This window comes from Chiloscyllium plagiosum, unplaced genomic scaffold (assembly GCF_037043375.1).
Source record: "Chiloscyllium plagiosum isolate Xiang-an unplaced genomic scaffold, Cpla_swu_hap1 HiC_scaffold_12, whole genome shotgun sequence".
NCBI classification, from domain to species: domain Eukaryota; kingdom Metazoa; phylum Chordata; class Chondrichthyes; order Orectolobiformes; family Hemiscylliidae; genus Chiloscyllium; species Chiloscyllium plagiosum.
In genome coordinates, this window is record NW_028270150.1 from 36,916,668 (window position 1) to 36,933,102 (window position 16,435).

The following is a 16,435-nucleotide window of genomic DNA, read 5'->3' on the forward strand; positions in this document are numbered from 1 at the left end:
GTTTCCCCTGGGTTCTCCGGTTTCCTCTCACAGTCCAAAACATGTGCAGGTTAGGTGAATTAGCCATGCTAAATTGTCTGTAGTGTTAGGTGAAGGGGTAAATGTAAGGGAATGGGTCTGGGTGGGTTGTGTTTAGAGGGTCGGTGTGGACTTGTTGGGCCAAAGGGCCTGTTTCCACACTGTGACTAATGTAAGATCTAAGATGATCATATTGAATAGTGGAGCAGACTCCAAGGGCCAAATGGCATAGTCCTACTTTTATTTTCTATGAATCTATGAATCTTTCCTACTATTCTCTTTGGCCTACTGAAATAACTTAAGACCTGTTTGAAGCTCTAGTGGTCTGGAGATTTCTTTTCAGCCCTGACAGTCTTAAGATTTCTTTCTAAGTCTCTCAGTCTGGAAATGTCTCCAAAATAAACTCTGCCCTTATGCTGGAATGACTTCTCTTCCTCAGAGCTCAACCTGCTTGTGGCCCCTAATCATCCACTTCTCTCGAGTCATAGTCACAGTCATAGAGATGTACAGCATGGACACAGACACTTCAGTCCAACCCATCCATGCCGACCAGATATCCCAACGCAATCTAGTTCCACCTGCCAGCACCCGGCCCATATCCCTCCAAACCCTTCCTATTCAAATACCCATCCAAATGCCTTTTAAATGTTGCAATTGTACCAGCCTCCACCACATCTTCTGGCAGCTCATTCCATACGCGTACCACCCTCTGCGTGAAAAAGTTGCCCCATTTGTATGTTTCATATCTTTCCCTTCCCACCCTAAACCTATGCCCTCTAGTTCTGGACTCCCCCAACCCAGGGAAAAGACTTTGCCTATTTACCCGATCCATGCCCCTCATAATTTTGTAAACCTCTATAAGGTCACCCCTCAGCCTCCAATGCTCCAGGGAAAACAGCCCTAGCCTGTTCAGCCTCTCCCTATAGCTCAACTCCTCCAATCCTGGCAACATCCTTGTAAATCTTTTCTGAACTCTTTCAAGTTTCACAACATCATTCCGATAGGAAGGAGACCAGAATTGCACGCAATATTCCAACAGTGGCCTAACCAACGTCCTGTACAGACGCAACATGACCTCCCAACTCCTGTACTTAATACTCTGACCAATAAAGGAAAGCATACCAAACACCTTCTTCACTACCCTATCTACCTGCGACTCCACTTTCAAGGAGCTATGAACTTGCACTCCAAGGTCTTTTTGTTCAGCAACACTCTCTAGGACCTTACCATTAAGTGTATAAGTCCTGCTAAGATTTGCTTTCCCAAAATGCAGCACCTTGCATTTATCTGAATTAAACTCCATCTGCCATTTCTCAGCCCATTGGCCCATCTGGTTCAGATCCTGTTGTAATCTGAAGTAACCCTCTTCGCTGTCCATTACACCTCCAATTTTGGTGTCATCTGCAAACTTACTAACTGTACCTCTTATGCTCGCATCCAAATCATTTATGTAAATGTCAAAAAGTAGAGGACCCAACACCGATCCTTGTGGCACTCCACTGGTCACAGGCCTCCAGTCTGAAAAATAACCCTCCACCACCACCCTCCGTCTTCTACCTTTGAGACAGTTCTGTATCCAAATGGCTAGTTCTCCCTGTATTCCGTGAGGTCTAACCTTGCTAATCAGTCTCCCATGGGGAACCTTGTCGAATGCCTTACTGAAGTCCATATAGATCACATCTACCGCTCTGCCCTCATCAATCCTTTTTGTTACTTCTTCAAAAAACTCAATCAAGTTTGTGAGACATGATTTCCCACGCATAAGGCCATGTTGACTATCCCTAATCAGTCCTTGCTTTTCCAAATACATGGACATCCTGTCCCTCAGGATTCCCTCCAACAACTTGCCGACCACTGACGTCAGACTCACTGATCTATAGTTCCCTGGCTTGTCCTTACAACCCTTCTTAAACAATAGCACAACATTAGCCAACATCCAGTCTTCCGGCACTTCACCTGTGACTACCGATGATACAAATATCTCAGCAAGAGGCCCAGTAATCACTTCTCTAGCTTCCCACAGAGTTCTCGGGTACACCTGATCAGGTCCTGGGGATTTATCCACCTTTACCCGTTTCAAGACATCCAGCACTTCCCACTCTGTAATATAGATATTCTGCAAGATGTCACCATCTATTTCTCTACAGTCTATATCTTCCATATCCTTTTCAACAGTAAATACTGATGCAAAATACTCATTTAGTATCTCCCCCATTTTCTGCGGCTCCACACAAAGGCTGCCTTGCTGATCTTTGAGGGGCCTATTCTCTCCCTCGTTACCCTTTTGTCCTTAATGTATTTGTAAAAACTCTTTGGATTCTCCCTAATTCTATTTGCCAAAGCTATCTCATGTCCCCTTTTTGCCCTCATGATTTCCCTCTTAAGTATACTCCTACTTCCTTTATATTCTTCTAAGGATTCACTCGATCTATCCTGTCTATACCTTACATATGTTTCCTTCTTTTTCTTAACCAAACCCTCAATTTCTTTAGTCATCCAGCATTCCCTATACCTACCAGCCTTTCCTTTCACCCTAACAGGAATATACTTTCTCTGGATTCTTGTTATCTCATTTCTGAAGGCTTTCCATTTTCCAGCCGTCCCTTTACCTGTGAACATCTGCCCCCAATCAGCTTTCAAAAGTTCTTGCCTAATACCGTCAAAATTGGCCTTTCTCCAATTTAGAACTTCAACTTTCAGATCTAGTCTATCCTTTTCCATCATCATTTTAAATCTAATAGAATTATGGTCGCTGGCCCCAAAGTGCTCCCCCACTGACACCTTAGTCACCTGCCCTGCCTTATTTCCCAAGAGTAGGTCAAGTTTTGTACCTTCTCTAGTAGGTACATCCACATTCTGGATCAGAAAATTGCCTTAGAACATAGAACATAGAACATAGAAGAATACAGCGCAGTACAGGCCCTTGGGCCCTCGATGTTGCGCCGATCCAAGCCCACCTAAACTACACTAACCCACTATCCTCCATATACCTATCCAATGCCCTCTTAAATGCCCATAAAGAGGGAGAGTCCACCACTGTTACTGGCAGGGCATTCCATGAACTAACGACTCGCTGAGTGAAGAACCTACCCCTAACATCAGTCCTATATCTACCCCCCCTTAATTTAAAGCTATGCCCCCTTGTAATACCCGACTCAATACGCGGGAAAAGGTTCATACTGTCGACCCTATCTAACCCCCTAATCATCTTGTACACCTCAATCAAGTCACCCCTAAACCTTCTTTTCTCTAGTGAAAACAGCCCCAAGTGCCTCAGTCTTTCCTCATACGATTTTCCTTCCATACCAGGCAACATCCTGGTAAACCTCCTCTGCACCCGTTCCAATGCCTCCACATCCTTCCTATAGTATGGCGACCAAAACTGCACACAATATTCCAGATGCGGCCGTACCAGAGTCTTATACAACTGCATCATGACCTCAGGACTCCGGAACTCAATTCCTCTACCAATAAAAGCCAGTACGCCATATGCCTTCCTCACCGCACTATTTACCTGGGTGGCAACTTTCAGAGATCTGTGTACATGGACACCAAGATCCCTCTGCTCATCCACACTACCAAGTATCCGACCATTAGCCCAGTACCCCATCTTTTTGTTATTCTTCCCAAAGTGAATCACCTCGCACTTAGCTACATTGAATTCCATCTGCCACCTTTCTGCCCAGCTCTGCAGCTTCTCTATATCCTGCTGTAACCTGCCACATGCTTCCTCACTGTCAACAACTCCTCCGACTTTCGTATCATCCGCAAACTTGCTCACCCAACCTTCTAACCCCTCTTCCAGGTCATTTATAAAAATGACAAACAGCAATGGTCCCAAAACAGATCCTTGCGGAACACCGCTAGTGACGGCACTCCATGAAGAAACTTTGCCATCAACTACTACCCTCTGTCTTCTTCCATCCAGCCAATTCCTAATCCAAACCTCCAACTCACCCTCAATGCCATATCTCCGTATTTTTTGCAGTAGTCTACCATGGGGAACCTTATCAAACGCCTTACTAAAATCCATATATACCACATCTACCGCTTTCCCCTCATCAACCTCCTTCGTCACCTTTTCAAAGAATTCAATAAGGTTTGTGAGGCACGACTTGCCCTTCACAAAACCATGCTGACTATCCTTGATCACATTATTCCTATCCAGATGTGCATAAATCCTATCCCTTACAATTCTCTCTAAGACTTTGCCCACAACAGAAGTGAGACTCACCGGCCTATAGTTACTAGGGCTATCCCTACTCCCCTTTTTGAACAAGGGAACCACATTTGCTATCCTCCAGTCTTCTGGCACTACTCCTGTAGACAAAGAGGACATAAAAATCAAGGCCAATGGCTCTGCAATCTCCTCCCTTGCTTCCCAGAGAATCCTAGGATAAATGCCATCAGGCCCAGGGGACTTATCTATTTTCACCTTTTCCAGGATTTCCAACACCTCTTCTCTACATACCTCAAAGCCATCCATTCTACTTATTTGTGACTCAGTATTCTCATCGACAACAATGCCCTGTTCCTGAGTAAATACTGAAGAAAAGTATTCATTCAGTGTCTCCCCAATCTCTTCCGCCTCCACACGCAACTTCCCCCTACTATCCTTGACTGGACCTATTCCTACCCTAGTCATTCTTTTATTCCTAACATACCTATAGAAAGCCTTAGGGTTTTCCCTAATCCTATCGACTAAGGACCTTTCATGTCCCCTCCTTGCTGCTTTTAGCTCTCTCTTCAGGTCCTTCCTGGCTACCCTATAACACTCAATCGCCCCAATTGAACCTTCACGTCTCATCTTGAGATAGGCCGCCCTCTTCCATTTAACAAGGGATTCCAATTCCTTATTAAACCACGGCTCCCTCGCACGACCCTTTCCTTCCTGCCTGACAGGTACATAATTATCAAGGACACTCAATAGTTGCCCCTTGGACAAGTTCCACATATCATTTACACTCTTGCCTTGGAGTCTACTTTTCCAAGCCACACATCCTAAGTCATGCCTCACCGCATCATAATTTCCCTTACCCCAGCTATAATTCTTGCCCTGTAGTACACACTTATCCCTCTCCATCACGAGTGTAAAAATCACCGAATTATGGTCACTATCCCCAAAGTGCTCACCTACCTCTAATTCTAACACCTGGCCTGGTTCGTTACCCAGAACCAAATCCAGTATGGCCTCACCTCTTGTTGGCCTGTCTACATATTGTGTCAGGAAACTCTCCTGCACACATTGAACAAACACTGACCCATCTAACGAACTTGAGCTATAGCTTTCCCAATCAATATCAGGAAAGTTAAAGTCCCCCATAACAACCACCCTATTACTGTCACTCATCTCCTGAATCACCTTCCCAATCCTTTCTTCAATGATTCTAGGACTATTAGGAGGCCTGTAAAAGACTCCTAACAGGGTGACCTCACCTTTCCTATTCCTAACCTCAGCCCAAACTACCTCAGATGGCAAGTCCTCATCCATTGTCCTTTCCACCGCTGTAATACTATCTTTGACAAGCAATGCCACACCTCCCCCTCTTTTACCCCCACCTCTGACCCTACTAAAACATTTAAATCCCGGAACCTGCAACAGCCAATCCTGTCCCTGTTCTAGCCATGTCTCCGTAATAGCCACAACATCGAAGTCCCAGGTACCAACCAACGCTGCAAGTTCACCTACCTTATTTCGTATACTTCTTGCATTGAAGTATACACACTTCAAGCCACTTCCCTGTTTACAGGCACCCTCCTTGGAAATTGATGCCATGTTCCTCACCTCCCTACACTCCAGGCCCTGCACCCTGAAGCTACAATCTGGGTTCCCATGCCCCTGCCGAGTTAGTTTAAACCCCCCCCAAGAGCACTAGCAAACCTCCCCCCAAGGATACTGGTTCCCCTCAGGTTCAGGTGTAGACCATCCTGTTTATAGAGGTCCCACCGTCCCCAGAAAGAACCCCAGTTATCCAAAAACTGGAACCCCTCCCTCCTGCACCATCCCTGAAGCCACGCATTTAATTGTTCTCTCTCCCTATTCCTCGAATCTCTATCACGTGGCACGGGTAACAAACCAGAGACAACAACTCTGTTTGTTCTAACTCCGAGCTTCCAACCTAGCTCCCTGAAAGCCTGTCTAACATCCTCAGCACTCCTCCTACCTATGTCGTTGGTGCCAATGTGGACCACGACTTCGGGTTGCTCCCCCTCCCCCTCCAGGACCCGGAAAACACGATCAGAGACATCACGTACCCTTGCACCTGGGAGGCAACATACCAAACGTGAGTCTCTCTCGTTCCCACAAAACCGCCTATCTGTGCCACGAACTATCGAGTCCCCAATTACTACTGCTCTGCTCTTCTTCACCCTTCCCTTCTGAGCCTTGTACACACTTAACAAATTCCTCTCCATCTAAACCTTTAACACTATGGCAGTCCCAGTCTACGTCTGGAAAGTTAAAATCCCATACCATAACCACCCTATTATTCTTACAGATATTTGAGATCTCCTTACAAATTACCTTCTCAATTTCCCTCTGACTATTAGGGGGTCTATAATACAATCCCAATAAGGTGATCATCCCTTTCTTATTTCTCAGTTCCACCCAAATAAATTCCCTGTATGTGTTTCCGGGAATATCCTCCCTCAGCACAGCTGTAATGCTATTCCTTATCAAAAATGCCAACACCCCTCCTCTCTTGCCTCCCTTTCTATCCTTCTAGATTACCGCGCACAATTTTGTAAACGTTCAGCAATTAACTCACCAAGTAGCTGATCAAGTTAATTGGCTTAAATCACATGCTTTCTTGGAAAGGCTGTTTTGAGCACACTGTTCCAAATCACATACTTTCACTTTCTTAACAAAAACTAGTCACCTTCACAGAAGGGGTACTAAAATCTCTGCTTCCTTCACTTTCGATTCAAAATTTGCAAATAATAATATACTACAAACTACCATTGTAAAATCCAGTTGCTTTACAGTTACTTTAGCATTCATTAATCAACAGTGACATGAGCTAACCATGTTAAAAAATTGTACAGCTGAGAAACATTGATAATTTCAATCATCTGATAAGTGTGCTACTGGCTGATATCATTTAAGAATTAAATGGAGATTATCCCAAGACTTAATATCAAAAGATCAACATTCTAATGAGGTGTGTCAATTTTCGGGATAATTTTCTTAGTTTTGTCAATTTTAAGTAATTCAAGCTAACACTTGAATTTAGAATGAAACATTACCTTTTCTTGTACTGGTTAGGGTTGAACAAGGGAATGGAACTTTTTCTTCTACATGTAATGACAACATTAAGCACTTCCTGAAAATTTATTTATAGCCTAGGTAAGATGAAATACTGATTTTCTTCCTTGGCAACATGGCTAAAGCCCAGGCTTTTAGTTGCACTTTTACTCCACAATGATATTTTCATTTCCATTTCTGAAACACATGCTTTAAGAAAGGCTGTCATATTGATGGCAATTTCAGTACTTTGCTATCTCAACAGAGATACTTATTGGAAATTTGGACTTATTCTCCCCCTCAATGCTTTGGTATATTTATATAATAAACATAACACTGAATGGGATTCATGGCTAAATTCCCAAGACATGTTCCTGGCAGGCAAGACTCTATATTACAGTACAGACTCATAAATGTACTCCTTATATTATGACCTACTTACTTGTTCCAGAGTCATAAAAGACAGTGTTCCAATTTCTTTTCCCTCCATTGCACTTACCTTTACTTTTTAATTTATTTCTTCCTTCCTTGCCATGCAACTGATCAGGAGCGCGTTCTGTAGTAAACAACATGAGTGTAATAAGCAAACTTCAAATCTGCAACCGTGCAAGAAAGCTTTTAAATCAAAAGTGATTTCTGGGGGACCTATGTGTCTAATTATTTATGGGGAGATGGACATTGTGGAAGGGATCATAGCAGTTCGGTAAACTATACAGGCACATAATTGGGCAGTCGAGATGATAGAACTGGAAAAATTTAAAAGGAATTCTCCATTTTCACCAACAGCCAGCCAGACTTAGAAGCTCCCTGTCAATCAGGTTGGAAAGCTGCCTCAGCTAAAAGACCTCAGCGAGGCAACAAAGAGGGAGAGGGAGAGATTGTGAACATAAAGTTCAGAGAGATGTTTGGCTTGGGGGAGATAGTGGGTGCAAAACTGGACATGTAATCATGGAAGCAAGATTGGGAGAGTCAGCGGGTATGGGGGGAAGATAACTACATTGGAAGGGAGATCCACTGATCAGGAGAGGAGTGGCTATGATTTTACGGAGGGGAAAGCTTTCTCTTTCCCTCCGTAAAATCATAGCCACTCCTCTCCTGATCAGTGGATCTCCCTTCCAATGTAGTTATCTTCCCCCCATACCCGCTGACTCTCCCAATCTTGCTTCCATGATTACATGTCCAGTTTTGCACCCACTATCTCCCCCAAGCCAAACATCTCTCTGAACTTTATGTTCACAATCTCTTTCTCTCACAGCTTTCTCTTTCCCCTAACTCTCAGGTCCAGGAAACGTCAGTTGCTAAATCCAGCCCCTCTTCAGCTTCATGGGGTAGAATTTAAGCCCTTTCTGAAGCAGATTTAAAAGCTGGGCCATTCAATCAGGTGGATGGGGCCTCAGCCACCTTCCTACCCCTGCTCTGATCAAATCTAGGGGAGAAGGTTCATGCATGGCCTTCCTGCCCCCAACAGCAGTTGAAACCTTTAAGTGAGCAAATGTTACATGCTTAAGGATTTCATCCACTCTCTGCCGATATTCAACCAGTGAGACAATTTGCCATGCAGAATGCCCGAGGGACAGGCCGGTGAGAATGGTTTGGGAAGGTCCCTCACTTGACACAATTAGCACCTGCGAAGAGTGAGGCCATTGAGACCTGCCCTCTGCCATTGCTGCCAACTCTCCTCAGTTCTTCTCCTACAATCCACACCCTGCAAATGCCATCCCACCTTTACTTCTCTCAGCCATGTGCATTGTCCACTGCAGTCATCATCCTCATCAATGGTGCCTTTGATTTGATTGGCTAGCCTCTCTCAGGTGCAGGATTTCCACTGCTTGACTTCTTGATCCCAGCAAAGACCTGCTGCCAGCCACATTATGCAATGAACTTCCCACAAGGATGGCTACAAATGGCCCTTGTTTGGTCTCCAGCTGGTGAGCGAGACCCCCAGCATTCAAATTAAATATTACTTTTTTTGTTTTCTGAGCCATGGGACACCTAGCATGCAGTCAGTAAACTAAAAACTTTAAAAATAAAGGCACATAAAATATTTAAAACCTGTGTCCACCACTTGAGAGCAAGTTAGGTGCTCACCCCAATCCAGCTCTTAAAGCAGTCAATATGTTGTCTGTGCTCCTGGTTTTCTTAGTTTCAAAACCGCACACATTAACCCATCTGTTCCCGTCCCACTCAGCTCCCATTAATTCTAAACTTGTCAAAAAAAAAAGGGTTCCGGATAAGAGACATTCACTGCCTTCTTATAAACTACCCTGTTGTAAGATCTACCCAAATAATGACAACAAATAATGTGATCAAAAACAATCCAAATGAATGGAGTTTATTTGGAAGCACTAGCTTTTGAAGCGCTGCTCCTACAACCACCTGATGAAGGAGCAGTGCTCTGGAAGCTAGTGCTTCCAAATAAACCTGTTGGACTATAGCTTAGTGTTGTGTGATTTTTAAACTTTGTACATCCCAGTCCAATACTGGCATCTCTAAATCACAAATGATTGGCAATATTCTCCAAATGAGATGCCTGACATTTCAGATCTGCTATCCTTACTTGGTCAGACCTATGTGGGACTCCTGACCCACAGAAACGATTCAGCAAATTACTCAATTAGGGATCCCAATAAATGCTGGCCTTTCCAGTGACACTCATCCCATAGGAGAATAAAGAATAAACAAAATCTCTAGTTTAAAAGTTCAGTGAAACACTGTCCATCACCATACCTGGTTTATGAGGAATGTTAGGTTTTGGTGATGAGCTGCTAGTAGAATGGTCACGTGCACTGTCAGAAGCTGACTGGCCACCTGAAACAGTTATTGGAGAATGTGATCAGAAATCAGTTCATAAATTATTCTAAAAGATCAGTGAATGCTGGCTATTCATGTCCACACAAACTTGCATTTATATCAAAAATGTCCCATGCGCTTCATTTGTGGGAATTGGAGACGAGGGGGTTACTAAATTTTAGTAGCTTCATTATAAGCAAATAGTCAATATTTAATGATGCTTCAGATGTTTTGAATGAGTGCACATATACTTTAATGCAAGTTTTAGAGCTTAGAAATTAATCACTTTCTTATAAACAAAATACCAAATAAGTCAAATGTAAAGGAAAAGTTCAACTTACAAAAGATGTACTTTGATACTTTTAAATTGTTTGCACACTTTGAGCAAACCAAACTAAGACTAAGCTTTGATACTGTGACTACAAGTTATTTGGGTTGGAGGAGCTTTGTAAACAGCAGAAGCACCAGCAGAGATGACTGGGTTGAATGATCTATTTCTGTGCTGCTAGTTCTATCTCCTGCTAAATTACTTGGAGATCCTTGCCCTTACTACTCTCTGAGTAAAGAATCTACCTCTGACATCTGTCCTACATCTATCACCCCTCAGTTGAAAGCTATGTTCCCTCGTGCTAACTATCCTCATTTGAGGAAAAAGGCTCTCACTGTCCACCCTATCTAATCCTCTGACCATCTTGTACGTCTCAATTAAGTCACCCCTTAACCTTCTTTTCTCTAATGCCTCAAGTCCCTCAGCATTTCCTTATAAGCCTTCCCTCCATACCAGGGAACATCCTGGTAAATCTCTTCTGAACTCTTTCCAATGCTTTCAGGTCCTTCCTATAATGTGGTGACTAGAACTGTATGCAATGCTCCAAATGTAGCTGCACAAGAGTTTTGAAAAGCTGCTACATGACCTCATGGCTCTGAAACTCAATTACTCTACCAATATAAGCTAACACACCGTACACCTTCTTAACAACACTAGCAACCTGGGTGGCAATGTTCAGAGATCTATGCACATGAACACAGAGATCTCTCTGTCCATCTGCACTGCCAGGAATTTTACCATGAGCCCAGTCCTCTGTATTCCTGTTACTCCTTCCAAAGTGAATCACTTCACACTTTTCCGCATTTGAAACCTCTCTGCCCATCTCTGCAGCTTCTCGATGTCCCTTTGTAACCTGCAACATCTTCCTGCAATGTCCACAACTCCACCGACTTTAGTGTCATCCATAAATTTACTTACCTATCCTTCTACGCCTTTATCCAGGTCATTTATAAAAATGACAAACAGCAATGACCCCAATGACTCCAAAACAGATCCTTATGGTACGCTATTAATAACTTAACTCCAGGATGAACATTTCCCATCAACCACCACCCCCTGTCTTCTTTCAGCTAGCTAATTTCTGATCCAAACCGTTAAATCACCCTCAATCCCATGCCTCTGAATTTTGTGCAATAGCCTACCGTGGGGAACTTTATCAAATGCTTTACTGAAATGCATATACATCACATCAGCCGCTTTACCCTCATTCACCTGCTTGGTCACCTTCTCAAAAGAACTCAGTGAGGTTTGTGAGGCATGACCTACCCTTCACAAAACTGGGTTGACTATCCCTCATCAACTTATTCCTTTCTAGATGATTATAAATCCTCTTTTTTATAATCCATTCCAAAACTTTACCCACAACTGAAGTAAGGCTCTCTGGTCTACTTTGAAACACTCACAAGAGTGCCTTTCTTGAGTCTTTACATCGCTCGTCGATGTTTTGGACTCTCTAGAATCACCACAGGCCAAGGGCCACAGTGATACTGGTGTTATATGAAGCTCGGGTATTGGTGATCCTCCATCAGTCTGGAGTCAGACTGATCATGGTGTAGTGGATTGGCGCACCCTTTTTTTATTTTTATTTATTTTTGGTGGTGATTGGCCAATCCTTGTCTCCGGCCGGAGCCGGCTAGGGCAGTTTGCTCACTTATAACAATTCGAGTGTCAGTGATAACGTGAGTCTGGATGTCTTTGTGGCAAATGTTTTGAATCTTTCAATGCCGAGGAATTTCCTGAGGCCGTTACTCAGGCCCAGCCACTTGCCTCGTGCACCCATCGTGAAGCTGAAGTGCTTGGGTTCCGAGCCTCCCGTCAATTCCGTTATCTCAGTGTCAAGGTGTTTCTATTTTTCACTTTTCTCACGCCATGCCATTTCCAGTGTTTTACTGTCATTCTTGTACCACACGGTGACACCTACTACCATGATCTTTTGAACTTTCTTGAATAGAAGATCAGGTTTCTACAGTGAGCCATCTTTTGCAAATAATCTGAGCTCCACGTACGATGTCCAGCCATACTTACTGACATGGTTTTGCAGTTGGTCTGTGATGTTATGGCATTTTATCCGAGCATTTTTGACAAATGGGCAGCATGATGAGATGTGCAAGATGGTCTCAACTGTCGTCTCACACCTTCGGCAAATTTTGTTTCTATTTGAACTTCCCCGAGATAGGATGGTTCTTGTCGGGTATAGATTACACCACAGGAGCAAGCTGTTTATAAACAGAGAGGATTTCTGTTGAATTGCAACTTTTAGACATGAATTAGAGATCTTACCATCTCTAAACTACTAGATGTCTGCCCCTTGGCATTCCAGCTTTCGCCACTTTTCAAATTCCAATTCTCTCCATCCTGCATATGTGTTGGGCGGTTTCTGTCCCGGTGTCTGCCTCCTGGAGTGCTGGCATGATGGCTTGGATGTGGATCATCGGGTCCATTTCCTCTTTGCCGCCATTTTGGCTGCTAGGTAGGAAATCTTCAATTTCTTTAAGGACTTTGAGCTTGCTCACTCCCACAACGGTGTCTGTGTTGCATTCTCCTTTATACTGAAAGGAGACTCGAATTATCACATCACTGGACATCTCAATCACGGATGGAATTTTCACCTCCAGATTTGGAACACTTCGACCGCCATTCCTGTTGCTGGCATACAGGGCTATATCAGCGGTATGATGTGGAAGGTGGAGGAATTCTTTTGTAGCATTATGGATGATCTGGTCCAGTTTTATGAGAGTACACTGAGATGCTTCAGATAGGATCAGATGGAAATACAGTTTGTGGGTAACATGTGTTTTAAGGATTTCTAGCCATTGCCTTGGTTGGAGAGATGCTGCCTATATTCCTTTGACCCAGGTCTTAAGCTTCTCCTCCCATTCCCCTTCTGCCACACCTGCCCACGGATCGATATGGGCTCCCAGGTACTTCTCTGTGTCACCTGGGGGTATATAGGCTATGGATTCATTTCGCAGCTTCCAGTTTGCGAAGTGATTGTATAAGAAGGTGTTCCTTTTAAACGTAAAGTAGAATCCCTTCGTCTTTGCAATGTTAATACGGAGAGCTGTATGGTCACAGTATGACTGGAGCAGCTTCAGATCCCTAACCATTCCAGTGTGGGAGTCCCTCAGAAGGACAATGTCATCCGCGAAGGCCAAAGTCAAGCAGTTGGCTCTTCTGCCGCCCAGGGGCATGGCAACCCTGAGTTGGCCTTCTCCAGAGAGCATACAGAGGATCCAGAGCGATGTTCAATAAAATTGGTGAAAGCGGGTCGCCCTGCTTTACGCCCCTCTCAATATTTATTGGGGTGGTACAGTTACCGTTCCCTTCCACCACGATTGTATTGCCATTGGAGAGTTCTTTGATCAGACCTACAAAGGCTTTGGGGAGTTGTGCACTTTGTAAAGCTTTCAGTAGTAGCTTGTGCCCAACCGAGTCAACACTTTTTGCCAGATCGACAAAGACAACTGTAAAGTCCTTGTGGTTATGCTTTGCTCCCTTAATGATGTTTCGAGGATGACAATGTTTTCATTGCATCTGGGAGTGGCTGCTAAGAACCCCTTTTACTTAGTGTTAATTTTGACTGTTTCACAGGCGTTTTGCCATTATTTCCGTTAACAGTCGTAACAGTGTCGGACCAATAGTTATTGGTTGCCAATTGTCGATGTTTTTCAGGTGGTCTTTATCCTAGCACTTAGGAATCGTTCAACTCTTTTCCAGTGATTCGGGTATCGTGCTTGATCTGAGCCACAGGGAGAAGAGGCGGGGTAGACAGGTTTCCTCCTCCTAGTGGATTGATCGTATGTCCTTCCGTTTCAGGATGTCTGGTCCAGTTGCACTGGGCTCGTCTATACCCTTGATGGCTGACTCCACCTCTTCTACCCCTATGGGTTTCATCAAGGATCCGTCGTCTACTTTCCTGGTGCATGGGGCATACTTACTGATGTTTGATTTCTGGTTTGGTATCGACAGTTTCACACGGAAACATGCCTCCAATTCCTCTTTTGAGAGAGGACAAGGGATGAAGTTGGTGTCCCCATGATCTCGTGAGTTAGTTAGTGCCAGTTGGTTTTGTAGAGCTGCTGTGTCACTCTAAACAGCGCTCTACATGCTGCCCATCTTTTCTTAGCCCTGGTATTATTACCGGTCTTTTTGTATTTTTTGGCCTGGTGTTTTTGAGGCTTCTTTTGTTTTTTCTGTCTCTCCCTACCATTCATTAGTAAGTCGGTAATACTTTCCATCAGTCCTACCCCTAGGGCAGGAGTGTCTGGGTCGTTCCTCGCACTCAAAAGCTTGTGTTAGCTGGTCGTCCACGTCCCTATGCTTAGGTATTGAGGCCAGTGTTCTTTGGCAGTCTCTTTGGCCCAGATTTTGATCATCAGAAATTTCCTGGACATTCTCCACCTCTGAATCGTGTAAGTCATTAGTTAAGGTTGACTCATTTGGGAGTTTGGACCTCCATCAGGGTGTTTGCAAGGATTCTGCGCTTGTCTCAGATTTGCTTGAGTATTTTCATTTTATGGATGCTGGCAATCGATTTACTTATGAATTTGGATCCTGCAAATCTCACTTCTGGTTCCCTCAGGAGTGCCACCTCCTCCTGTGACCATATGCGATCACTTTTCCCTGGTTTGCCCTTGACCTTGGGTGCAGTATTGAGGCGTTTTTCATTCCGTAGAATAGGGTGTCGATGCCTCTCGTGTTGACCAGCTGAGTTGTAAACTGTTGGTCACATGCGCTGCATGCAAAGTTCCCTGTTGGGGGGGTGTTCTTGCCTTTGCATTTTGGGTAATGGCAGGAGATTGCGTGATACTCTCCTACTTTGCCGCAGCATGAACATGTTGTTCGGATGTTCTTGACGTTGTGCACCTTAGTCATATCGGTCTTAAACAGGATCACCGTGGGGAAGAGGGTGTTGCAATCCTTGTAAAACAGCCCGTCGACAGGGTAGTGGATAATTACCTCCGGGACAGACACTGGCTCGAAAGCAACTCCTTCCAAGAAGGCAGTTGTCCCAGTTGTCATATCACCTGTCTCAGTTACGGTCTCTTTCGCCATATAGTCTGTGCCCTGTATCAAATTTTGATAACTCTTGTTGTAGAAGGTCTGGGAAGCTATGCTTATCCCGTCTGGAGGATGGGCCGTCCTCGTGGTCCCTTTTCCAATGTTATTTAAGTCATCCATTACTGAGCGAGTCGGCTCCCTGGGAGGGGTGGCTGGGCTCAGCTCCACGTAAGGCAGGAGGCATCGTCTCAAGGTCGCTGTCTCAGTTTAAATCGAGATGGATCTTGTTGCCGGTTTTGATAAGTAGGCACATGTACAACTTGATGATTTAACACAGCTCGCAGTTGTGGATGAGGCTGCGGGGAGGTTGTTCATCTGGGATGCTTCCCAGACAGACTGCTCCATTGAAAATGGAAACCTCATGGTTTTTTGAAAGCAGGACTGCGTGGACCACAGCTGTCTCGTACTTTTTCTCTTCATTTTGTCACTCAGTAGCCAGGGCTACTGAGCTTACCAGGCGGACCAACAAGGAGATACAACACCAACAATGCGCCAAAATACGTCAAAACATCATAGTTACCAGGGTTATCTCTACTCCCCTTCTTGTACAAGGAGACAACATTTGCTATCCTCCAGTCTTCTGGAACTATTCTGTTGATAATAATGACATAAAGATCAAAGCCAAAGACTCTGCAATCTCCTCCCTGGCTTCTCACAGAATTCTAGGATAAATCCCAACCAGTCCAGGGGTCTTAAGTATTTTCACACTTTCCACAATTGCTAACATCTCTTCCTTATGAACGTTAATCCCGTCTAGTCTAATAGTCTATACGTCAGCGCTCTCCTCAACAATATTGTCATTTTCCTGTGTAAATACAATGAAAAATATTCATTTAGCACCTCTCCTATCTCTTTGGACTCCACACACAACTTCCCACTATGTCCTTGACAGACCTAATCCTACTCTCATCATTCTTTTATTCCTGACATAACTATAGAAAGCTTTATGGTTTTCCTTGATCCTATCCACCAAAGATTTCTCATGTCCCCTCCTG

At 44.1% G+C, this 16,435-nt stretch overlaps 1 protein-coding gene and 1 pseudogene across 50 annotated transcripts in view; both read right to left on the reverse strand.

The window, feature by feature from the left end:
• The window catches only part of abi3bpa (ABI family member 3 binding protein a), a 350,635-nt gene that overhangs the window by 205,656 nt on the left and 128,544 nt on the right, over positions 1-16,435 (reverse strand). For all 50 annotated transcript variants that reach the window (XM_087992632.1, XM_087992642.1, XM_087992635.1 and 47 more), the window contains 2 exons: positions 9,989-10,069; positions 7,761-7,817 (listed from right to left, as the gene is read on the reverse strand). In XM_087992632.1, coding sequence (XP_087848758.1) covers positions 7,761-7,817; positions 9,989-10,069 — 138 coding nt within the window. The remainder of the gene's footprint in view (positions 1-7,760; positions 7,818-9,988; positions 10,070-16,435) is intronic.
• On the reverse strand, positions 13,787-15,560 carry LOC148148517 (uncharacterized; annotated as a pseudogene).